This window comes from Bactrocera oleae, chromosome X (genome assembly GCF_042242935.1).
Source record: "Bactrocera oleae isolate idBacOlea1 chromosome X, idBacOlea1, whole genome shotgun sequence".
In the NCBI taxonomy this organism is placed as follows: domain Eukaryota; kingdom Metazoa; phylum Arthropoda; class Insecta; order Diptera; family Tephritidae; genus Bactrocera; species Bactrocera oleae.
Window position 1 is genome coordinate 31,856,635 of NC_091541.1, and position 25,811 is coordinate 31,882,445.

Sequence of the window (25,811 nt, forward strand, 5' to 3'; positions counted from 1 at the left end):
GCAACTTCCCTCTAATTTCATACGCTAACGTTCAAATTTCGCTTTTTTCACTGCTTTTGAGCTCTTCGAAATTTTTCGTTTTCGATATCTAGCAAGTAAATCAACCGATTTCGACCCGGTTTGCGGCAAACGATGTGTTTCTTCAAGGTTTAGAACTGATTTTTTGGTGTCGATCGGTCAAGTCGTTTGGAAAAAATTCGAAAAAAACGATTTTTCAAAATTATTTTTGAGATTTCTCGAATCTACTGGTCCGATTGGGTCCAAACTTACACGAAGTTCAAGTGCAATGAAACCCTTTGGAATGCCGTTTAGTTTATTCAAATCGGTTGAGCAGTTTAATAGTTATAAGAGGGTCGCATACATCCACACACACACACATACATCCACACATACATACAGACATACGGACATCATCGTAGAAATGTTCGGGGAAGCTTCCTCGACCCTCAGAACGTCGAGATCTGTTGAGAACTCGATTTTTGCAAAATGGGGTGAAACCAATATCTTCCCGATTTTTAGAAAATTTTCCATTTTCTTAGCGGGAAGTTAAAAAAATAAGTACGAGACATCCAAACAAACCGAAATTAGCAATAATTCCATTAACAACATATCCACGGCACACAGTTCATATTGATATATTTTTAACAGAAGGAAAAATAGTTATGATAGCATTCGATAAATTTGCAAAATACGCAGTGACAAAAAACCAAAATAGAAGAGCAATAGAAGACGTTAGAAGACCCCTAAGACATAGGAGGCGTGTTAAAAGGAAAAGGTGAATTTTGAATTTTTTTGAGAAGTAATTACTTATTCATCAATATCTACTTTGTCCCTTTTAAAGTTATCCTCCTCGGGTATAATACAATTATGCTAACGCTTTCTCCAATCCTCGACGCACTTCTGAAATGCACTTTTCGGTATGGCCATCAGCTCTTTCTTCGATTCTGACTTGATCTCATCAATTGTGGCAAAACGCTTTCCTTTGATTGTTTTTTTCAGTTTTGGGAAAAGGAAAAAGTCGCAGGGAGCCAAATCTGGTGAATACAGTTGTTGAGGCATGAGTACGGTTTTGTTTTTGGCCAAAAAATCACGAATAAGCATTGATGTGCGACCTGGTGCATTATTGTGATGCAGAATCCAGGATTGTTTTTCCACAATTTCAATCGTTTGAGCCGTATTGCTTCACGCAAATGTTGCATTACTTCCTTGTAGTATTCCTTATTAACTGTACGACCTTTTGGCAGGAACTCATGATGCACCACACCATTGTAATCGAAGAAAACAGTAAGCAAAACCTTCACATTTGATCGAACTAGATGTGCCTTTTTCGGTCTTGGTTCATCTGGAGGCTTCCATTGGAATGATTGGGCCTTGGTTTAGATGTCATAACCATATACCCATATTTCGTCACCAGTTATGACCCGTCTGAGCAAAACCGGATCGTTGTTGACGTCATTCAACAATTCCTGAGCGATACTAATACGACATTGCTTTTGCTCCAAATTTAACTAAAAAAGTCACAAATCGAAGAGCATACAAAAACTTGACTAACCTTTTCTGTTGTCATAAACAAACTACTAATCGAAATTGGCTTCTAATGCAAGCACAACTCGCCAAAAATCAAAATTCACCTTTTCCTTTGAACACACCATCATTAAAATATACTATGCTGATAGAGTTAGGAATAGAACACACTACGTCTCCATGCAAAAGTTAAGCTAATCGACAAGTGGAAAGATTCCACTCCTCTTTAATCGAAATAATGCGTTGCATAACAGAAAACGGTGGGCACATCAATTTTGAAGAATCATTCTGTTCATTCCACAACATTAAAAAGACCAGTAGACCTATTTATTCATAGAAATGTTACATTAACCCCCGAAGACATAGAAAGCACTAGACAAAATAACTTATAAAAACTAGCTCAGAAACGAGGATATCGAATACCAAAATAAGAATACGCAAGAAATGAAGACATATCTACCAGAATAAGAAATTTTTGTTAAGGAAAATAGGAGATTAGGAACAAAGAACCTAATACGAAAATAGTTAAAGAATATAGAAATATAACCGTGACTGAAAACTGAAAAAAAAACAAATAATTTACAAAAGTAGGGGTACGAAAAATAGATGTTGGCCGATTTTTATCAAATTTGGTCCAGCTGTTTCGAAAGGAGAATTGACACGAGAATTTTGTATATTAGATATATATATTTGACATAGCATTGTCAATCCGAATGCAAATGACGAGAGGACGTAATTTAAATTTGGACGGTACGTGAGTTATAATGACGTAATTTGGCAACGTTTTTTCCCGATTTTTTTGCGTCACCCGACTGGTAGAGCATTTGATGAAGGGTCAATGTGTCTATGGTAGCAAATAGTTATTTTCATCATTCGAGAGCGATCTGATTATACATAGAACGCTGCATCGAAGAAGATTTAACCCTGGAAGATTTGCTAATGTCTCTTCAACTGAAGTCCTCGGACGAATACATGTATGTGGCGACATCCACATTGAACATATTTTTAAATTTATTTAATTCATGCATTCACAGGTTAACACTAAGTTCATCTATATTAGTACAACTAAGGGTTAAGTTATCCTACATTCTACTTTACATTGTTATCCTAAGAGTTACACTACTGCTATGTCTCTTACCTACATACATTAATTAAGCTATCATAATAATGTTTTAAATATTGAGAGCTTCATCATCTGATGCTTGTTGATCACCATTTCCTAAGGACACATATAAGATATTAAATTCTAAGCTAAGCAGGTCGATTGGATTTTGGTAATGCAAGATTATCAGACAGCCCATGGTCATTACCTCTGCATCTCGCGTCCAAAAAAGAGTGGTGACACAACGTAGATCGGTTCCCAGTTTGATGCTTAGAAGATTTCCCCTCAAACTTACACGGTAGATCTTGCTATGCAACCATCAACATAATTCGTGCTTTAAGTAAAATTCCAGTAGCTGAGGTAGACATTCACCAAACGCTCAGACCTTCAACACTTCATTGATGAAGTGCAAGAGATCTACAATTCGTTTTCGTATACATCGATGATCTACTGGTCGCATCTGCCAATGAAACAGAGCACAAACAATATTTGCGTATCGTAATCCAGCGCCTTCAGCACAGACTCAAAAAAGTCGACTTCCTTGGGCATACCATTTCTGGCCATGGAATAAAACCACTTACGGGGCGAGTCAACGTTATTATCAATTGCAATCACCAAGCTACACAACTTTATTGGTACAATAGATTTTATTAAACACGCAGCAAATATACTCTATCTACTTAACAAGCTCCTTGAAGGCCTTAAAATCAATAGAAAACCACATCGCTTGAAAACGCATTTTCGAACTGCATGAAAGCTCTCGCCAAATGAGCCATCGCATTGGCAACCACTCTCTTTATTTGGTCGCAAACTTTCACCATCCGTTCAAAAACGATCAACCAACGATCGAGAGTTAAACGCAATCTACGAAGCAGTTCAATATTTTGGACACATTTTTGAGCAACAACACATCGCAATCTACACAGATCACAAACTCTTAATGCACGCATTCAAACAGAAGATATCTCGAGTCGAAGTCATTCGCACAGCAGTTACATCCGAAGAACTTACATGTGCTCAAACCAACGATGCAGATCTTTAACAACTACTCTGTAACTCAAATACATCTCTAGAGCTACGCAAGATCAACAGTTATACCATGAACATTGCTACATACTGCGACATATCAACAGGTACAGTTACATCCGTTCGTTCCACAACAACTAAGATTACAAATCTTCGAGACTCTTCATTCAGTTGAACACCTAGGTCGTCGAGCTACAAGACGCCACATCACAAAGAGATACGTTGGCCTTCAATCAACAAGGATTGCGTCACATGGACCAAAGCCTGCATTCAATGTTAACGCAATAAAATTTCACATAATACGATTTCACGTAATACGATTTCACCCATCCCAACATTTCACAAAAGGACACACCACATGTCTCACAATAATCGACTGATTCATACGCTATCCAGCAGTCCCACCACTTATGCGATGATTGATGGCACAGTCGGCCGAGTAGCACATGCACTCATGTAAACTTGGATATCCTACTTTGGAGTTTTACTTCGGATAACAACCGATCTTGGAAAACAATTCGATTTAGACCTTTCCAGGAAACTCACTGATCTCCGCGGTTTCAACTATTAACGAACAATGAATTATCACCCCCCCAATCAAACGGATTCATCGAACGCTTTTACCGACGGCTCAAATCAACCCTTCTTTGCCGCAACGACAGTTGGTACGACGCACTCCTTGCAGTTCTCTTAGGACTACGAGCTGCATTAAAAGAAGACGTCCAAGCCAAACAAGCAGAAATTGATTTTGGTAAGCTAGTCTCCCGTGTGAGTTTTTTACACCATCAAATAAAACTACACCTGAACTACTCGTTAAAACGCTAAGGAAAGCATTACAAAATTGAATGCCTACGCCGGCTTCTCGACATAATCGAGAGAAACTCTTTATTTCAAAGGATCTTGACATAATCGAGAGAAACTCCGTATTTCAAAGGATCTTGCAAATTTAACACATACGGCAATCATTTTCATCACCATTCGACGGACCAATCCCAGTCCTTGGAAGATATATGGAAAATCTGCACACATACAATATATTAATCAACTAAAACCAGGTTATTTATGTAAGTAGTGACATAATACAAAAATATCATAAATTCATTTTTTTCCCGCAGGGAAGATATGACACCCACATTGAACATATCTTTAAATTTATTTAATTCATGCATTTCATTTATATTAGTATAAGTAAGAGTTAAGTTATCCTACATTTTACTTTACATTGTTATCCTTAGAGTTACACTACTATCATGTCTCTTACATAGATTAATTAAGCTATCATAATAATGTTTACATATTGAGAGCTTCATCTCCTGATGCTTGTTGATCTCCGTTTTCTAACGACACATATAAGATTTTAAATTCTAAGCTAATCATATCAGTTGGATTTTGGTTGTTACGTCGCCCAGACGTGTATTTAAATCAACCAATATGCCACATATGTATACACTATCCACACCAAACGAATGATCCTGTCTTCGCTTGCTTTTGGCGAACTAGTGGTCCTAGATCTTTGGATTTCCTACGTAATGTGGATCAATTTTGCATTGTGCAAATTTTTGGAAGGTAGTCAAATTTTGAATTTGCTTGATAACCTTGCCAATCGGAACTCAACCAAAGCAACTGTTTCTGCTCCAGCGAGTGAAATTATATTCATCATAATCACATATCATCCATTGAACATGTTCCATTTTGTTGATAAAGGTTGTTGACGAAGGAACAGAAGGCACTTACTTTCTCTATGCAACTATTCGGTCAAGATCTCAACTAACGTTACCTTTTGCATCCTCTGGTATTACTACCACATTGTTAGAAGGCGGTCGATTGCATATTCCAATTGGAAGCTGCCGATGAATTTTATTACAATTGGGAAGCCAACGTATACAAAGACCAAGAATTCTGGGGCAGCGAAATTAATGCGGGAATCATTACTTAGCATGAATGCGTGATAACGCATAAACGATGAGGGATTTACGAAGTGATTTCGAAGATTTTTGTTAAACGCTTCCCGCTATGACAACATTTAATACTGTCGATTAACTTCATGCAGGCCGTACTAGCAGCAAAGGATAAGGACGTGGATATCTTAAATTTTATTATTAAAATTTTGTGAAAAATTATAAGTATAATGGAACGCGATTGTCCGTCAGAAGGATTTCAAGCCCTGTGGTAGGTTGATGTTATGAAAAGCTTTTCTCTGCTAGAAATACGCTCGGAGTTTTGAAATTGCTTGTGTATTAGCGGTGCTTTTTGATGACTATGCCTTCTGGTGTTCTACCTATCAGGTATTTTTAATTTATAAATAGATTAAAATTGTTTAACAAAATAAATGTAGACCTGACCTATAATACGTATTACGTCTAACTAATTCAAATAAATTAGGAGTCCGAGAAGCCACAACCAAGAAGAATGTGTGGTTATTATGCAAATGCCTATAAGGAACGGGATAGCAATTATTTTATTTACATCGGAACTGTGTGTTTCGCTAATAATCACGTGAAATAGAGAAGGCATTCTCCTACTTTCTCAAGAAAGTTTATTTCATTCAAGTAAGCCTTAGATGCAAGTCAAAGTTAGACATCCAGAAAAAAAACAACCTAAAATCAATAAAAACGATATTGATTCAATTAGAAACATTAACGAAAGTCTATTAATGTTGAAAATTCTTATTTTAATATGGAACAACCTTTTTAATGTTGCCCATTATTCATCATATTAATATGGAAAAACTTAAAAAGTAATATTTTTCGACATTGGTTCAATATTGGATTTTTATCGAATTGATTGTCGCCTTATTGAATCAATATGAAAAAAATTATTAAATTAATAGTGAGTATTGTTCATACCAAACAGAAACAATATTAAATTCAGAATTCGAATTATTAACACACGTTACGGTTTGAGTTTTTAAAACACTGCTTAGTGGCGTAGAGGTCTAGTAGGGATCTTCCCTTAGCAGTTCATCCAAAAGACTTCATAAATCCTAAATATAGTAGACAAATAAATTAAAATTATTACAAAAATGTTTCGCCTTAATACCTTGTTAAGACAGCCATGAACATTAGGTATATTTAGAAGAGAGGATGGCGCAGAAGATGTACTATTAAGGCTCCTTTGTTTTACCTATCTTCGAATGTCCGACCCAAAGGAATCTTCGTCATCTTCAATACCAAACTAAAAATTATTTCAAATAAAAAATCATGAAAAAGGCTTGAGGCTGCAAAGCAATTCTCACCTCTTTCTTTCTCCCTGCAAAGAGCTTGCTACGAAACTTATCTACATATATATGTTAAGATTAGATAAGATATTAAATAGACAAACTTGCCTTAAAGGTACACCAAAACTTTTGATAATCCATGATCTATTAACCATTCGACTAGCTTTTTCCTATCTTCTTCATCATTGGCTACGTCGTTTGACACAGTATTTTGCTCACCTTCACTGAAATTTACATTTTATACTACAAATTCCTCAACACTTGCATCTTGCTCTTGCATTATTGCTACAAATTTACCGTTTTCTGTGCATAAAACACCGTCTTTTAAATTTAATTTTATAAATTTGAAAAATGTTTCAAGTTAGCTTTAGCAACAATATCAAAAAATTCTTAAAAAAAATTATGTTCAACGTTAAAATAAAGTTATTTCAACATAATTTTTGAAATACCTAAATATGAAATACTTAAAATCAAAGTTGAAAGTTGTTAAATTAATTAGGGTATTCACAAGGTGTCATATTTTTATATATTTTATTGTCTTATTTTTTTAGAACGGTCATATCAACACTCTTGTTGTTTCCCATGCAAAATTTAAATACGACAAATACAACACGACGAGGTATGTTTTTTGAGTGTGTTGTTCTATCCGTTATATCTGTTTACTTTTTTTTTTTATTGTTGACGTTTAGCTGTCTAAAATTGATACAATAAGTAAATTTCATCAATTTATTTAATAATAATAAATAATCAGGTAAATTAAGTTGAAGAAAAGTGAAATATTTGGACAATTCACAAACTTTATCTTATGTCTTAGTCTTATGTCGTATTTCAATAGCTTAAAAAATACCACACTTGTGAGCACCCCTTAATTGTTGTATGTCATATTATGTAATATTTCTACACTTTACCAGCTGGTGATGAAAAATTAAGAATACGCCGTGTTGTATTTGTCGTATTTCAATTTTGTATAGGAAACAACAACAGTGTTGATATGACAGTAATAAAAAAAAAGACAATAAGACGATATGACACAATATGACACCTTGTGAATACCCCAATTGTGGTTGCAATGTAAACCAAAATGCCGGCGGTTCAACATAAAAAAGCTTTAATTTTATTTTTGTCACTTTCTTAAGGCATTTTTGTATTCTTAATTTTTGACTACCAGCTAGTGAAGTGAAGAAATATTACAGAATATGACATACAACAATTAAGGGATGCTTACATGTGTCGTATTTTTTAAGACAATTGAAATACGACATAAGACATAAGACGAAGATTGTGAATTGCCCAAATGTATTTCGAAGCTATTTTTCCCCTAAAATGAAAGTTATAGAATTAATATGTCACGTTATTGTTTTTAAAATGCACTTTTTGGCTAAGTGTACATGTTTTTTGGATGTACCAAACGTCAGTCATATAGCCAGAATAATTATTAAGCCGGTTAGGGGAAGGGTAGTTTTATAGAACTTTTAACGAATATGAATATTTAGGAGATATTTCGATATTCTTATCCAGCAAAATAACTAGCACGAAAATAAGATCAGCAAATTTAAACTGGCTTTTAAAAGGATTTCAAAAGTTAGCCTCAATAACAAAATTATGCTATACAATGCGGTAATAACGCCGATTTGAATGTATGGCACGACCTGTGCAACTAACATTGACATAATACAGAGTTCCTAGTCAAAGTTCACCATGGTACATTCGAAATGAAAACATCGACAAAGATCTTGGTATTCCTATGTTTAAGAAAGAAGTAGGGGACAGCAGAAACAAATACGAACTTAAACTTCGAGAACATCCAATTCTTGCTGCAATTTTAAATCAAATCCGCTTGAAAGGAAGAAGAAACTTCTAAAGAGCAACGTGTTAATAAAAAGGCTCAACCAGAACCTTGAAGATCTTTAGTTTTAAATAGATTTAAGATTTTATTACTTTTTGTTAGGGTTTAAACAAGCAAATTCAATAAATAAAGAGATGTTAAAATCAAAATTTAAACAAAAATCAGTGTACGGTCCCGCCCGCAAATAACTGGTCCCATTTTATTATTTATGAATGTTTACGAATTTCTACTGTAAAAAGTTTAAAAATGCAGCCGACAAAATTTTATTTTCAGCAATGTGCTAATTTTGTTGTTGTTTTTGTCAGCTTTTATTTGGAATTCCTCTCTTTCACCTCTGATATCATTAGCTGATGTTCTATTTTAATTTATATTCTATTTCAAAATCAGTCCGATAGATACTCATGTCCAGAGTATGTCGAAGATCGTGCAGCTGCTCGAATATTAATAAGTAGTTTGAAGTGAAGAATGCAAATTTTAAAGTAAGCAAGCTTTATTGCAAATTATTCGACTATAAGAGTAACAATTTTATTATTACAATTGAATTATATTAATCTAAAAATGTGGAATAAATTTGTGAATTTTGAGTTTCTTGGTGAATAGATACATCTTTATAGATATTTAATATAACTACGGTAATAAGAAACTAATTGCAGTTGATTGTAGATGTTGAAATTTAGAATTCATAAGTTCTGACGTGCGAAAAAATTCTAGCTAGGAAGTATTTTATAAATATTAATTACTTTTACACATGCAAATCAGCATATAAGGGAGAATACATATATTCAAAAATAGGTGTTTCAAATGGCTTACTACGAAAATATCTAACTCTAATATATGTTTCATATTTAAAAGCAAAACAAAAAACCGAAAAAAAATTGCACTTCCAAGTTTACATATGCACAAAATTAAAATACAACAAATTTTTTTTTCTTTGTTATGCCTTTGAAATTTGAGTACGTACCAAAATACATTCAGCTCTTACAAGAATATAAATTTGAATGCAAACTTGTGGGAATGTGTGTTAGAAAATAAATATATAAAACACAGTAAGTTCAGTAAAAATTCAAATTTTATGAAAATATGTATATAATAATGAAATAAATCAACAACAACAATAGCATATTTTTCTTCTGGATACACTTAAACATATTTTGCTTGTGTAGATATTTTCGAGAATATTTTATGAGTAAGACAATGTATTTTTAGTTCGAATAAATCAAACACAATACAGAGTTAAAAATAGTCTTACAAAATTAGTTAGAAAAAAGATATATAAGAGACAAATAATTGGGAAAAACATAAGAAAAAAAGTACGTTTAACAATTACAACTTTCGTATTTCTTCCCATATTTGAGATTGGGTGTGTGCATGAATTCTTCGCTTTGTATCTTTTTTTGTTACTGCATGCTTGTAGGCGTGTACATGCACGAGTGCATATAAGTAAGCACGAATTCGTACAATTGAACGAGTGAAATAGTTGAAATTCAAAAAAAATGTCGATAATATGTATATTGGGAATAGGCAAATATTATTACGAAATTTATTAAAACGATCGAAAGTACTCTCGCTAAGGTTCGAGACTGGGTAAGATATTTGTGATATTCTAAAAATACACATTATCCAAAAAATCGCTCAGAAATAGTTTTATATCTTCATCAACGCAGCAACATTCAGTGCTAAAGAGTGTGTGAACGTAAACCAATAAAATCTTAAAAAGCCGCATATGTGTAAAAAGTATATAAATTATACGCAGCAATAATTAAAAATAAACACATGCTTAATTGTTCTAATATAATAATTTATATGATTGTAAAGTGGTACACATACATACATATATATATATAATTTACGTAAAAAAAATATTTGTTTGCAAAATGCAAGCTAATACCCATTATTATATACATAAATATTTTTTTATATACATATATACGAAAACGTTAACTAAATTATCAACACCTACAAACTAACGTCACTTAAATTCTGGAATAACCGATCAGCAAAAAATTTAAATTGATATTTTATTATTATAATCAAAATTAAAATACTGTTGCGATATGAATTTGCTGTATTTATGTATGAGCTTAATGTTTATATATATGCAAATATTACTCCTAAAAGTATATAATGTTTCAACAAAAAGTGACTTAAAATATTTATCTAAACTATTTTGAAATTACTACCAACCAACACTACTTCAAATTTAACTTATTGGAGCAGATATGTAAACTATATACAGTACATATGGGAAAAATATGTGTTGTCTATTCATAATTCAGGTTGGGAAGCAGCTACATACATATATAACTTTCACTCGTCTTTCTGTTTTGCGTTATATCCCGTCCTAATGTTGCCACGTTTCGGGACGACTACAAGTACTTGTATATACATAGATAGGTATTTTGGATTCAAACCATTAATTTGTCGATTAAGTTACCTTCTGTTAATAACTTGATTCTACAACTCGCTTCATTGTTTAGTATACTAGGTAGGGTAACACAAAGGGCAAATGTTTGAATCAACCCTACGACCTAACCTAAGTACGCGATTGACCATAGGATTGAAGTGAGTGAAGGGAACGATTCAGGTAATAATGCTTAAATCACGGTCCATCATTGTGAAATTTGCTTAAAAGTAAAAGTGTTGATACTGTTTGATAGTGTGGCAAAATACTAATTTTTGCCTGTTGGCTGCGTGTCTAATTTTGTAATTTTATTAGATTAAAAGAAGCACGATTGGCTTAGTGGACGAAGCTGTCCAGTTGCACTTATTTAAAGATAAAGATAATGGAAACATGAATCCACGTAATGGGGCATAGCTAGTGTGAACTTTAAAAAAAAAAATTTTTACTTAGTTTATAGTTAGCCGTTAAAATACCATCATAAAATCTTAAATGAATATTTCAAATAATTTTTAAGTTACAGGCTTGTAAAGTGTTCTCAGTTCAATCAGCTCTATTAGTTTACCTTTAAACGCATTTTTCTCGAAACAGTATTTTTTGAATTCCCTGCAGTGATTAGTCGGAGACAAATGATCCGTTTTCAATAAATTTTTTCTGGATGTTCCGTTATTTAGGTATTTATACAATGAACTATCTGTGTTTTTGGCAAGCCAAAACTAGCCAAAATTTTGGTTGAATTGTTTTTTTAATGCCGCTATTTTGTTAATATTTTACTTTTAAAATTCGTTTTGTTTTTAGGCTATCGCACTAGGTGTGCCCCTTAAAACAAAACTATGTTACTTCGTACCACAATTAAAAGAAAAATTTTACGATTAATTTTATTATTTTATAATTATAGAGAGGTTGTCAACAAAAGCTCTTTGTTTGGTTCAAATCTATATAGACACGTATACCTGCGCAGAAACAAAGAAAGATCAAACATATTTTGACATTTTTCAAGGATGTACATTCATGTACACTTTTTATACTTTCGCAACCTGTTGCTTTAGAATATAATAGTTTTGTTCATCTAACGGTTGCTTGGAGCACCTGGAACTAATCGAAATGGATATAGATTTATATATATGTATATAGTTAAACAGGATGACGAGACGAATTGAAATCTGGGTGACTGTCGGTCCGTCTATCTGTTTGTGCAAGCTGTAACTTGAGTATAAATTGAAATATCGTCACTAAACATTGTACACATGTTCCATGGTATTCGGAGGATAGCATTTTAGATTTGTATAATCGGACCTTTGACAAGCGAAAACCTGTTAAGTGCCATAACTAAGCTCCTATTTAAGACAAAAAACTTGAAACTGAAATTTGAAATAAGATAAAAAACTGTAAAGTGGGCATAGCTCCGCCCCCTACTAGGTTTAATGTATATATCTCGCAAGCCTTTAAAGCTACAATATATCAACCAAACTTGTTGGAGATGATTCCTTTTGGCATTCCTTAAACACTGTGAAAGTCTGGGTGAAATCGGATTATATCCACGCCCATTCCTCATATAACGGTTAACTAAATACGTCAAAAGCAATAATTTTCGCATCTTAAACGGAAAGACTTCATAGAAGCACGTGACAAAATTGAACAATGGGCGTGGTACTGCCCACCTTTAGAAGAAATTCCATATCTCGGGACCTCCTTATTAATTTCAATCAATTTTGGTTCAGGATATTCCCTTGACATTTCGTATTACGGTGTTAAAATGAACGAAATCAGACAAAAATCACGCCTACTTCCCATACAACACAATTATAAATGTCATGTGCTTTTTCAATTAATATATAAATATTTTCGAACTTATGTGAGATATCTTAATGGAATTCATAGCGAATCTCTTTTTAATGACAGTTTATCTTTGTGATAAAAAAAATAAAATCGGCAAAAAATTTGCCCTAGCTCCCATATACCTAATACAAGTATAATATTAAAAGGTTAAACTTTCAGTTGGCATTATATCGTTTAAATCAGTAAAGATGTAAGGTATCTTTAAAAGAAAATTAAATGAAAATATATATTTATATTTAGTTTAATGCCGAAAATTTGTGAAATCGGTCCAAGAATTACGTGGTTACTAGCTATAACGAATTATTCCAGCAAACTTTATGTCCAATATGTCGGTCAGTGTGTGAATTATCTTCACAAAATTGCATAGAAACATGTTCTTGAGTACACTTTAGTAATGCCAACGGTTAATGCAATCAGCCAGCCCCAATATACCCGATATAGTGATTTCCGATTTTAAAATGAAATTAAGTGCATACAATTTCTTAAAAATTTTATGGCTTATCGCTTAATTTGAATGGAATTTGTCTAGACCTTAATCTAAACCTCATATCCATAATATAATAAATTCCTGTCCTCTGTTTGACGTTTTCCACAGTTTATGTAATATTTATCTCATTTGACTTAACTTTTAATATAAATATCTGGGACATGAAGCAAAATATAGCAATGAAGCTTAGTGAGTCTATGACCTATGATATAAGTGAATAATACACCAAATGATTGTAATACATGTGGGTTCCTCTAATTTTTAAGAAAAAATTTATGATATAAAGTTTTGAAACACCTGAAGGTATTTCTAAGCCTTTGATCCTTGTCAGAGTATAAGATATTCGGTTACAAACTTAGCCCTTCCTTAATTGTTATACAATGCAGTTCTACTTTAATTTTATACATATTATATTTCACTACTCTTAATTTATTTTAAATATTTTCAGGTCGCAATAACGTCGTTACTAGAGAGTGAGAGAGCGTATAATTTAAGAGAAATCTGTAAATTATCTTTAGCTAAGGCCCAACCAAATTTATACATCTGACTGAAGTTTCTGACCTGCTTCAAATAAAGTTCGAAAAAGCGATAGCAACGTCCACACATCTACTAAAGAAAGTCCAAATTTGTGCATACCATTTCAAAGAGCACATGGATAATAATTAAAAACTTAATTGCAAAGGTGTTTCTGTTATTTTAAACGCTCAGCATGGGGGTTGCTGAAGAATTTGCTCCCAGCTTCGTAAAGAAGCCACAACTTCGTCAAGAGGATGATGGCAATAGGTTAATTTTTGAATGTCAGCTACTTTCGTTACCCAAGCCTGACATTGAATGGTATCGCAGTGACAATTTGTTAACAGAAAATGAAAGAACTAGATTCAAAACACAACCAATTGCGGATAACAAATTCACAGTTATATTAGAACTTGATGATGTCATTGAAGCAGACGCTGGACTGTACAAAGTTAAAGCAAAAAATAAATCAGGGGAGGTTTCAGCTTCAATCAACTTAAATTTTAGACGTAAGTATGCCTTATCTATTATGTTCTCTATGCTCTATACTAAGAACTGCTGCGGTAAAAGACCTATACACCATATATTAATACTTACAAACCCAGGTGTTTTGCCATATAAGGCTTTTCTAAATCAGAAATGTGTATTATACATATATTCGATTACATGTCAAAATTCGATTACACGTTTAAAGCTTATGTAACTTCCATAATACCTGAAATTCGAAAGTGTTCATGTTGGTGTTCGTAATCGTAAAGAAACTATTTAAAATCGTATCATAATATACATATTATTTATTTAATGCTAAATATGTTTAATGTTTTCAAAATATAGCGGGATTTGAATAAAAGAACATGTCCTACTTTATGAAAGTATATAATTTAAAATTTTTTGTAATTATCAAATTGTTCCTATGATCAATAATTCAGTCTTCTTATACGATGAGTTTTATGAGAACCTTTCTAATATTACGTAGTGGAAATACCCAATTAGAGATCGTAATAGTTGCCTTCAATCATATCTATCAAAATATATTTTCTGAAAATAACATTCGATTTTTGAGAAACTGATACAAAATATGAACATTTGAGGGAATACTTAATCTCACTATTTGAATATATTTCAAGATGTTGGGACTTAAATTTGTATTTTTTTTTTAATTTCATAATGAAAATTGAAAATTTAATTTTTAATCCTGAAATCAGAACTAAGAATTACTAAAATATAAGCCCTTTGAATGTGTAAGCTCAGTGCTCTAGAGTATGTATTGAAAATGATGGCTCTGTGTGAACTCTAGTTCAAAATAGTAAGACACGAACAAGCGCGAAACAATGCTAATTATAAAACTATTTCCTTTCTTAATTCTTAATTATATGCTTGGATTTCAAGTTTTTTTTCAGTTTCTTAATTCGGTACAAAAATTCGGGTTTTGGTGTTAAAATTTTTGTTTATTCCCGTATTTGGGATTCAGTTTTTTTTTCAATTTGGTATTTAGGATTAAAAATTATTTTTTATTAAGATTTTCGGGACAGTAAAATAAAAAATAATAATTTAATTCAAATGATAGTTCAATTATTTTTGAATGCATTATTTGCAACCCAGTTTATATGCTACTCTTATATACATATGTGACAATTGACTTCATTAAAGTCAAGAAAATTTATAATAATTTATCAATTATGAATTAACTGTTTTTGCATTATTTTTGTCCATGAACAGCCGCTGACGAACCAAAAGAAAAGTAAGCAACAAATTTATGTATGTCGCATTAGCCGTATTTTTTTGTACCTCACTTACAAAAATCGCTAACTGATATATTATTGTATATTAAACCACATCTACAGCAACGACAAATGTTTTACTGTATGAGTTGAGCGGTATCCGATCTGATAACAAATTGTTATTCTTTCTAGTTACAACTTGGTTTCAACAAAATACGGCTAATATAAGAACTATTATCCTTTGAAGATTTTTGCTTATAGCGCCGAACCATTGCTCTTTTAATAAACTACACATGTACGCACTAAATATTAAATCGCAGAGGTGTTAATATCTTCACATCATATGCCACAATATATATATTTTGTAATGTTACAGTTTAACCCAAAATTAACTTAATGAATTTTACTTATGAACGATATTCTTATTTTAATAGGATTTTTTTTATATGCTCGTATTTCACAGAAAAGTTATCGAATGCTAAGCTATTACCCTAAATATCAATTATGGAAGTATTTCCATCATATGAAAAAAATCCTAAAATAGCCTACGCCTATGTCGCAAAAGAACATTAATGATGCATTATTCTCGTTTAATTTTATTAAGATATCTGGGACTAATAGTATCCGATATAAACCAAACTAAAGGGACGAAATTTAAGTAATTGGGTATATGAGGAAAAAGGCAATCATAGAGCGGAAAACCTTATATTAGAAGTATGGTAAGGAAAACAAACTCACTTTTATGCTTATTTGAAACCGTTATATTCGGAATCCTTGTATTGAGTATATGGGGGCTAAAAGTATTAGCCCGCTCTTCATATGATTTTGGTACCAAGGCGATTCGCAGATTATCCGAATGTTTTCGGTATGAAGACATCCATGGTCTGATTTCAACCATATTTACCTGAAAGCTAGTTAAAACTTAGGGTACTATTAGTTGAAAGGTTTTTCTGACGTGTTCACTGGTGGTTAATATATTCGAGTATTATATGTTGTAACATTATATAATCAGATGAAATTTAGCATTATGTTATATGGAAAACCAGTGTGGTTATAGTCCGTTTTCGACCGTTTTGAAGCTGTAATGTAATTGGTGTGTGCCAAATTTTGTTCAAATTGGTCGAATACTGTGTAATTTGTATCATAAATTCCTGATAAAAATGTTTTGACTAAGCTTTCTTTATTTAGCTTTAGTAGCTTGTGAGATATACACATACATTAAACCTATTTTTGAAGAACAGAGAACATGCGAAATTTAACTCATCTTGTCATCCAGATCATTTTGATGTGTATAACTGTATATTTGCCTACAGAGATAGGTGCCGTAAATAACCGTTGGGTGAACAAAACTATTATTAGGTTCATAAGAAGATGCGAAAGTATAATAGCAGTAATCAGTGCTTATAAATATCAGTTTCGATGAACTTTATGCTCAAAAGTATTTACCCAATTTAATACTTTTACAATAGGCTGTTATAGAAAATAATAGTTTTGTTAGTATAAATACTTACTTTCATCTGCATTTAAAAATACCTAAACTTTCAAAATTTAGTTTTTAAAAATATTAAAATGTTTTCAAAGGAACGCAATGTATTATAATATATAAATAAAATGGAGCAATTTTGTTTTGTCACTATTGTCGCGGCACTTTTATATAAGTGGTTATTACAAGTAATAGCAGTAGCTACAGACAACTATTGATAATATTGCATTCTTGCCACTGCAGTTCTTTCACAATTGTCATAGCTGGCTATTATCGTCTATGAAAGGGATAATTTTTTGTTGAAACAATTCTTTTCTTATTCTTAATCTACATCGACATCAACATAGGCATATCCTGATCCTGGAGATATTAACACTACATTTTTATTTTCTTCTTAAAATCTAACTTGTTTACATATTATGCTACCACTGCTTTTTGCTTTTCTTTTGTTTAATTTTTGCGCAAAACCATCAGATGGCCAATTTGATATCAGTGATTCTGATCGGTAAGTTCCGCTTTTTTTCATGTTCAACCATTAATTTGCATTATTTTATTGGAATTTCCATTACTTTGATTATTTTTAACCATTTTGGTATTATAACAGACAAATCGACGGATTCGCGCCGACTTTCGCGAAAAAGCCCGCTATCCGACAGGAGGATGATGGAAAACGTCTGCTCTTCGAATGTCGCGTCAATGCAGATCCGATACCAACCATTAGCTGGTTTCACAATGGAAATCCCGTTACGGAATCGTCAAGGCATAAAGTGAGTATACGAGTATATAAAGGGTGTTTTTTTTTTTAGAGTTATAGAACTTGAAATTGCAATAAAACAACTATGGATTATTCGGTTGACTTGAATTTTATTTAACCGAAATATAATCTTGTGGCATTACATTTTAAATATGATTTCTGGACGTCCAATTTTCGATGACTTTTTCCAACATTTGTGGCCGTATATCGGCAATAACACGGCGAATGTTGTCTTCTAAATGGTTAAGCGTTTGTGGCTTATGCGCATAGATCAATGACTTTACATAACCCCACAGAAAGTAGTCTAGCGGTGTTAAATCACAAGATCTTGAAGGCCAATTCACAGGTCCAAAACGTCAAATTAGGCGGTCGCCAAACGTGTATTTCAATAAATCGATTGTGGCACGAGCTGTGTGACATGTTGCACCGTCTTGTTGGAACCACAGCTCCTGGACATCATGATTGTTCAATTCAGGAATGAAAAAGATAGTAATCATGGCTCTATACCGATCACCATTGACTGTAACGTTCTGGCATCATCGTTTTTAAAGTTGTACGGACCAATGATTCCATCAGCCCATAAAGCGCACCAAACAGTCAGTTTTTCTGGATGTAACGGTGTTTCGACATACACTTGAGGATTAGCTTCACTCCAAATGCGGCAGTTTTGTTTGTTGACGTAGCCATTCAACCAGAAGTGCGCTTCATCGCTAAACAAAAGAAATGAACGTAGTGCGCGATACGTATTCCGCACTAAACCTTATTTTCGAAATAAAATTGCAGTATTTGCAAGCGTTGTTCAGGCGTGGGTCTATTTATGATGAATTGCCAAACTAAACTGAGAATAAATCACTTGGCAGCTGCTAAATCGGTCGCCATCTTGAACAGTAATGCCAACTTAAAGTTCTGTACCTCGAAAAAAACACCCGTTATATAGCGAATATACGTGTGCACTATCATGCACTATACCAAAAGCTCAAACAAACGTGCAGCACTTTTGGTGCAATCCTGACGCATGCACAATAGTGTTATGATTCTTTCATAGTGGATAGATCCTGTTTTCGCGTTAAAAAACGTTGTTAACCCTTTGTTTTGGTTTTCCATAAATTACTATAATTACTTTTAAGCCTTAAGTTTGTCATATGAACCATTCACAGTAATAAAACTGATATTAATATGCAGAATTAAACTTGGTAGCATTTAAGATAACGGCTTTACCTCTTTAATGAGGTATCCACGTACTCTCTTGTACGAATTCAACTCGATAACTTTGTTGTTGCTTTTACGTGTAATTTTTTTCACAAGAAAGCAGCAGCTAATGAGAGATAATCTATGTAATACGAGTATATGGTATGAATTTTTAATACTTTCATTATTTGTCTATGTATCGACTATGTAGTATTATTCATTACTTTATGTTTGTTTACTTATTTCAGATGACAATTCAGAAAGATGTAAATTCATACTTTGCTTCCTTAGAAATTAAAAATGTCACTGTTGAAGATGCTGGAAAATACAAAGTAAACGCCAAAAATGAGCTCGGAGAGAGCAATGCCACCATTAGCCTGAACTTCGACAGTAAGTCACACTTTAACACAGTTAAGAATATTAAGGAAATTATTCAATTTTTATAATCACATATTGTGAAAACTAAGACATATCTATATTGAATAGCGTTTGCTCTTTTTTCAAAGCATATAAATTAGAATTTTTAGCATCAAGTTAAGTACAACATTATCTTATTTCGATGCAGTTCACCTTAAGCCGTGTTTATTAAAAAAACACAATATCACTCCATCTTTTCTTGCATAATGCGGCTTTACATTTTATACTTTGCATTTTTACACTATGTTTCCTTACGTATTGCTTAGTGCGACCCTAAACGAGGCTTGTTCAAAAAGTATCTCGAGTTTTGAATTTTCGTGGGCTACTTGTTCGATTTTCTATTGTTATGTAGCGTTATGTTGGTACTCTTATCCCTTACTTATGCTGAGAATGTCGGCCATTTTGAATGTTTAGTCAATTTTTGACAGCTGTTTTGCTTGGAGCCGTTTTGGGTCGTCTTCGATTTTTGCTTATTCCAAAAAATTGATCAAAGAATTTTTTAAAATTTTGTGTAAGAAACAAAATTAAGTGCAGGGACACATTCCGAATGTTGACTGTGGCATATGGTGAAGCTATCTTGGACAAAAGCAATGTTTATCGGTGGTACAAAATGTTTTCAAAGGGTCGGAAAGCTGTGAACGACGAAGAACGTGTCAGACGCCGGAGCACATCAAAAATAGATGAAAACATTAATGAAGTGAAGAAAATAGTATTGGCCAATCGTCGAATCACCATTAGAAAAATTGCTGAGGAACGAAACATATCGATTGTCTCGTGCCATTCGATTTACCCAATGATTTGGGTATGAGTGGGGTGCCAAAATTGCTCAATTTCGACCAAAAACAGCGTCGCGGTAACATTGCTCAGGAAATGCTGGACTTAGTCCATGAGGGTCATAACTGGTGACGAATCATATGGTATCAACTTAACGCTACAAAACAATCGAAAATCGAATACACGTAGCCCGCGATAATTCATAATTCGCATTCTCGCTCCTTTAATTGCTTTTTTTACTCATAACCGATCTTTATTGCAAAGGCATTAAAAGGGCCTCTTAATCAAAATCGGATTGAATGCTACACGTATTCTTATGCTAAGAACTCCATATTTACGGAGCTCAGATGTTGGGAATACATATATACGCACCTTTGATTTTAGCTAATTTCATATAGTAGTTCAAGTTGGTTGTACACCTTCTGTTATACTTGTTATTTCCACCCTGTTCAATATTTCGCTCATAACAAGTAGATCAACCATATAATTTCCGTATCCTTTGCGGTAGTTGTTGACTCTAGTAACGTGTGGTGTGCAAGGCTAATTTAAGATAACGATACATGTGTTTATGACCTGAGATAAGGTGAATTACGGGCAAGTTTTTCGGTTTCAAAGCTAAAGAAGATTTTTTTACACGTCTTTGCAATAGGTTACCTGTGACAGTACTACTTTTGTTCGACATGTATCATACAAGTATACTATATATAATATATGTATTTTGGCTTGACCCATTGGTAGTTTAGCTCATTAATTGCGTTGTAAATATTCATTTCGCAAAGCAATAATAGCTTAACCATGTGTATTCGCTTCAAGCATATTTATATTCGGCTAGCGCTTGTATTCTAATAGGTGCCTTCTTTGTTGAAAACACTTTTTTGTTTATCTGATAAAAATTATTTTTTGATTAATCTTACGCTTTTTTAATATTTCACTTTGTCCAAACAATTAAAAGAATAGTTAGACATTCCGATCTAAACGTAAACGTTTTGCCCAAAACTTGGTTTCATATACATTATATAAACGAAAAATAAATTACAAAGAATAAACAATACTAAAAACATTCCACATTACTCATTTTTCTTTCACACATTACGATTTCTTTTTATATAATATTCTGATCTCCTGTTTTCAAAACTCAGTACCAGAAATATTAGGTTTACAATATATAAAATAGCTAAGTATGTATGTTAATGTAAGTCGTTTAAACTAAAAAATATAATTTCACTATGCTTCAAGAAAAAATTCAATTCTTTACATATCCTAGACCAAGTTATAGGTATTGCAATTATGTAACTTTGTGTGTGCAATGTGACTGGATAATTATTTTTAGATTACCTTATTTGCGACAAATTTTGGACTTCAATTTCGTAACTTTGTGTGTGCAATGTGGCTGGAAAATACTGATCCTAGTTAAATATTTCTTTTTTAGATTACCTTATTTGCGACAAATTTTGGACTTGAATTTCGAAGATGAGAACGTTTTTTATACTTGTTCATTTTGTGTTCATACACATCCACAAAATGTTGTTAAAAGACAATATGTACATACGAAATTATAATTCCGTAACAAATGAAGCTATTAAACGACTTAAACATTTTCAGACAATACATTTGATATTGTCGAAATCGGTTTATTTCTCCTGCCCCATACACAGAATATGATAACCTTCGCCCTCCCGAATAGTTTTAAAGCTTTATAAGTGATTTTATTATCTTAATACTATTAATTGTGAATTGTTCCTTTCCCATGTTGTAAATGGTTTTTGCTTTATTTACCTCTTTGCAATAGGTTATCTGTGACAGAACTACATTTGTTCGACATATACTATATATACCTATATATATATTTTAAGTAGGTTTGATGATTATTTCGCCCATCTCCCTTGTAACGGTTATGAGCGTAACTTCTAAACTACGATAACTGTCCACTGAATAATGCCAGTAATGTTGATGTATACCATTTATACCGATGATATGCACGATACCTTTTTTTTAACATTTTGTGAACTTGTTTTGTTTTGTACAAAGTGGTACACAAATAAAAAGTGTAAAATATATTTTGTGTCATAATCTTTACTTAGTCCAATATAAGGAATGTATTACTTTACGTAATTTTTCCGACACATTAAGATACGCCTTTGAGCTTTTCGAATTGCGTGAGTCTCTAATGTTCAGCCCTATCTATACTTCTATGGTTTCAAGACCTTTTTAGATTGTATAGATATGATTTTTAACAATAAGTACGAATGTATGTATTTTTTACTAGTAAGTATGTATGTTCAGTAACTGAAAACCTGAGGTATCTAAAATTATACATTGAAATTTATTAATTAATGAAGTTAGTTAAGTGTGAACTTTCAATCTCGATATTGTATCCGATGTATAGTGTTCCAATTTCTCATATCCTATGAAAACACATATTATTATACACTATAAAAAAAAAGTGTATAAGTTCCAAACTCTTAATAAGTCAGTATACATAAGCTCAGTATTTTCCGATTAAATAAATGTTCAAAAGTTAAAGCTATCCAATCTATATGTATGTATAAATTTAGGCGATGAAGCACCGGTGCCCGATGACGGCATTAAACCGACATTTACAGAGCGCCCAGTTATACGCCAAAGTGAGGACGGAGGCAATGTAACATTTGAATGCAGATGTGTCGGAGATCCAAAGCCAACCGTAACGTGGTACGAACTTATATACACTATATTCATGACAAAATTGAAATATAAACTCAGTATTGAAAATATGTACTTTACTGTCTTCAACGAATAAAAATGTAAGAATTTCAGTTATGATCCACCTAAAATGAAATAAATGAAAATAAATTTTCCTAGCACCGATCTATATAGACCACATGTACAAATGTAAATATGTTTAGACCTGAACTAAGCTGTCTTCGATTCACCACGCGTTGGAGAGAAACGAATCAAACAAACCAAATTCACAATTGTATTGCGATTCATTCTTTGGTTCTTCATACATTCTTCGTTCCGGGTCAAAATCGTTTTAGTAACCTTTTAGGTTTGTTTTCTATAAACAAATATAATTTATCTAAAACTATAATTTGTAAATTGATCTACTAAAATTTACCTTAGCAATAACTTTGTTGTTTCTTTTAAATGTAATATTTTTGGATAGAGAACAGCGCGCAAAGTTAGTAATCAGTGAAACGGTGAATCGAAGACAGCCTTTGTAAAATTATGTGATTAGCGAACTGATAGATATTAATTTTCTATTGGGTTCAAATATTAAAAAACTATGCTTTTTTAATTTTAATGGTGTAATTTGTGTACCGTTGCGATAAAAGTAAAACAAATAAAAATCCTTGCATTTTTGTTGAGATGAATGAAAATACGTATTACATACTGGGCTTGTCAGAAAAAAAAACATTATTCGCCGTCCGACTTGTCCTTTTTAAAAAGGTTTCATGGCCAAGAGGAACTCAAGGAAGGCGGAAGATATAAAGTGTCCTTATCTTTGGATCAAACATTATACCACATGGCGCGATTAGAAATCAGTAGTGTTATTTCAAGTGATCAAGGAGAATATCGCGCACGTGCAAGAAATCAGCACGGCGAAGGTGTGGCTACAATCAACCTAAACTTTGAAAGCGGCTCAAAAAAGTAAGACAATTTAGGTTAATTTAAATAACTACTAGTTATACTTCGTGGTTCTGGTGGCAAACGCAACATTTTTACATACATACATATATAATATAAAATATTATAAATCAACCAAAAATACAAATAAAATAAAATAAGTAAAACAATTCACATGTAACTATAGAACAAAAATATGTGATATGAAATTCTTTGAAATTAAACGAAATGGAATATGATATTAATAAAGTTTAGTTAAACTACGTTGGTTATGCAGCACTTTAATCGACAATACTTGAATTCGTTAACTCCGTACTGTCCTTTTGCATCGAGAATTGTTTCTCTCTTTGAGGTGTTTAAGGTTAGTTAAGACATTTGATTTGTATACTCTGAACAGAGAATTAAGTATTAAGTTAGCCACGAATTTTGTAACACGCAGAAGGAAACGTCTATATAAAATACGCCCTATAAAATCTATATATACATATTAAGATGATCAGCGTAACGAGCTGGGTTGATTTAGCCATGTCCTGTCTGTACATACGCGAACTAGTCCCTGAGTTTTTGAGATATCGCTCTGAAATTCTGCCCTCTTTTTCTAAAGAAGCTGCTCATTTGTCGGAACCGTCGATATCGCACCACCATAGCATATAGCTACCATACAAACTGAACGATCAAAATCAGTGTCTTATTAAACTTAACTTTCAACTTTTTAAAGTTCATCTAAAATACTTAGTCCATTTAAAATAGTTCCATTTGCATGAGTACTTTTCTCTTTCTCTTTGTCAGCAAAATAAATGAAAATACATATTTATCTACGCATTGTGATAGCTATGTTTGTATGTAAAAATTCCGCCATTTTTATAATGTGTAAAAATGATATTATACCATACAAAAAAATTATTTGAAATAATTAAAGTAAGAAAACGAAATAAAATTATCAATTCAGAATTCCGGATGGTAAATCGCCGCGTTTTCCGAAAAAGCCAACCATTCGACAAGAGGAAGACATATTAATAATGGAATGTATATTAGAAGCACACCCGGTCCCAGACATAACATGGCATTGTGCCGATCAAAAAATTGAAGATTCAAAGCGTACAAAGATGTCAAGAAAGGCAATTTCTAAAGACACATATGTGTTGATACTGGAGATCCAAAACCCCACCAAGGACGATGGTGGTAATTACCGTTGCAACGCCGTAAATATGTATGGCGAAAGCAATGCTAATATAGCACTGAATTTTCAAGGTATATTAAAAAATATACGTCCTCTTTGGTACGTTAAACTTTACGTTATAATAGCTATCCATAATTTAAAAACTCAAAATGTACAATTATTATCGTAGCGTATGAATATGTTATATAGTTGTATGTATGTGTATAAACCTTGCGTTATATTATATCAACTAGGTTAAAACAACTACACAACAACAACTAGTTGTGTACTAGGAGTCCAACTAATCATTTGACTTTCTCTCTCCATAAGAAAGTGTTATTTTTTAAGCGTTGACCACATGAGATAAGCCATTTATAAAACAAAATCACCCATTGCAAAATCATTTTATAAATGGTACCAATTTCTGGGTTTTCTGTCTAGTTGGATTTTAGACAGGAATTTGTAGTTGTAAATTGGTGTATTTCCTGACTGACAGGAAAAGCGCTAAACACTTCTACTAATACATAGTACGTACCATTCAATACCACATTTATTTTTTTCCCTATGCATGTTTTTGTTTTAAAATTTTGCATATGAATATTTATTATAAAGCTTAATATATATAGTTGCTACAATCTCCTAAAACTCTTTATATGTACATACTTTGTTTATTTTTGATGATGATGAACTAGTTGTAATTGTAACTGAAAGGTTAGGAGTTTGACTTTACATTTATAAGGCAATTTTTGGAAAGACA

The 25,811-nt window shown here is 32.5% G+C and overlaps 1 protein-coding gene across 32 annotated transcripts in view; it reads left to right on the plus strand.

Moving 5' to 3' along the window:
* The first annotated feature begins 9,091 nt into the window (after nt 1-9,091).
* Nucleotides 9,092-25,811, plus strand: part of bt (projectin protein bent) — a 110,495-nt gene continuing 93,775 nt past the window's right edge. For 26 of the 32 annotated variants that reach the window (XM_070112637.1, XM_070112641.1, XM_070112645.1 and 23 more), the window contains exons 1-8: nt 9,092-9,194; nt 13,888-14,461; nt 17,631-17,661; nt 17,761-17,923; nt 19,347-19,488; nt 22,845-22,980; nt 23,719-23,919; nt 24,845-25,146. In XM_070112637.1, the coding sequence (XP_069968738.1) occupies nt 14,149-14,461; nt 17,631-17,661; nt 17,761-17,923; nt 19,347-19,488; nt 22,845-22,980; nt 23,719-23,919; nt 24,845-25,146 (1,288 nt within the window). In that variant the 5' untranslated portion in view covers nt 9,092-9,194; nt 13,888-14,148. Of the gene's footprint in view, nt 9,195-10,204; nt 10,300-10,430; nt 10,450-13,887; nt 14,462-15,671; nt 15,694-17,630; nt 17,662-17,760; nt 17,924-19,346; nt 19,489-22,844; nt 22,981-23,718; nt 23,920-24,844; nt 25,147-25,811 lie in introns of those variants that run through there. The other 6 variants (XM_070112661.1, XM_070112669.1, XM_070112640.1 and 3 more) reach the window with 5 other exon arrangements.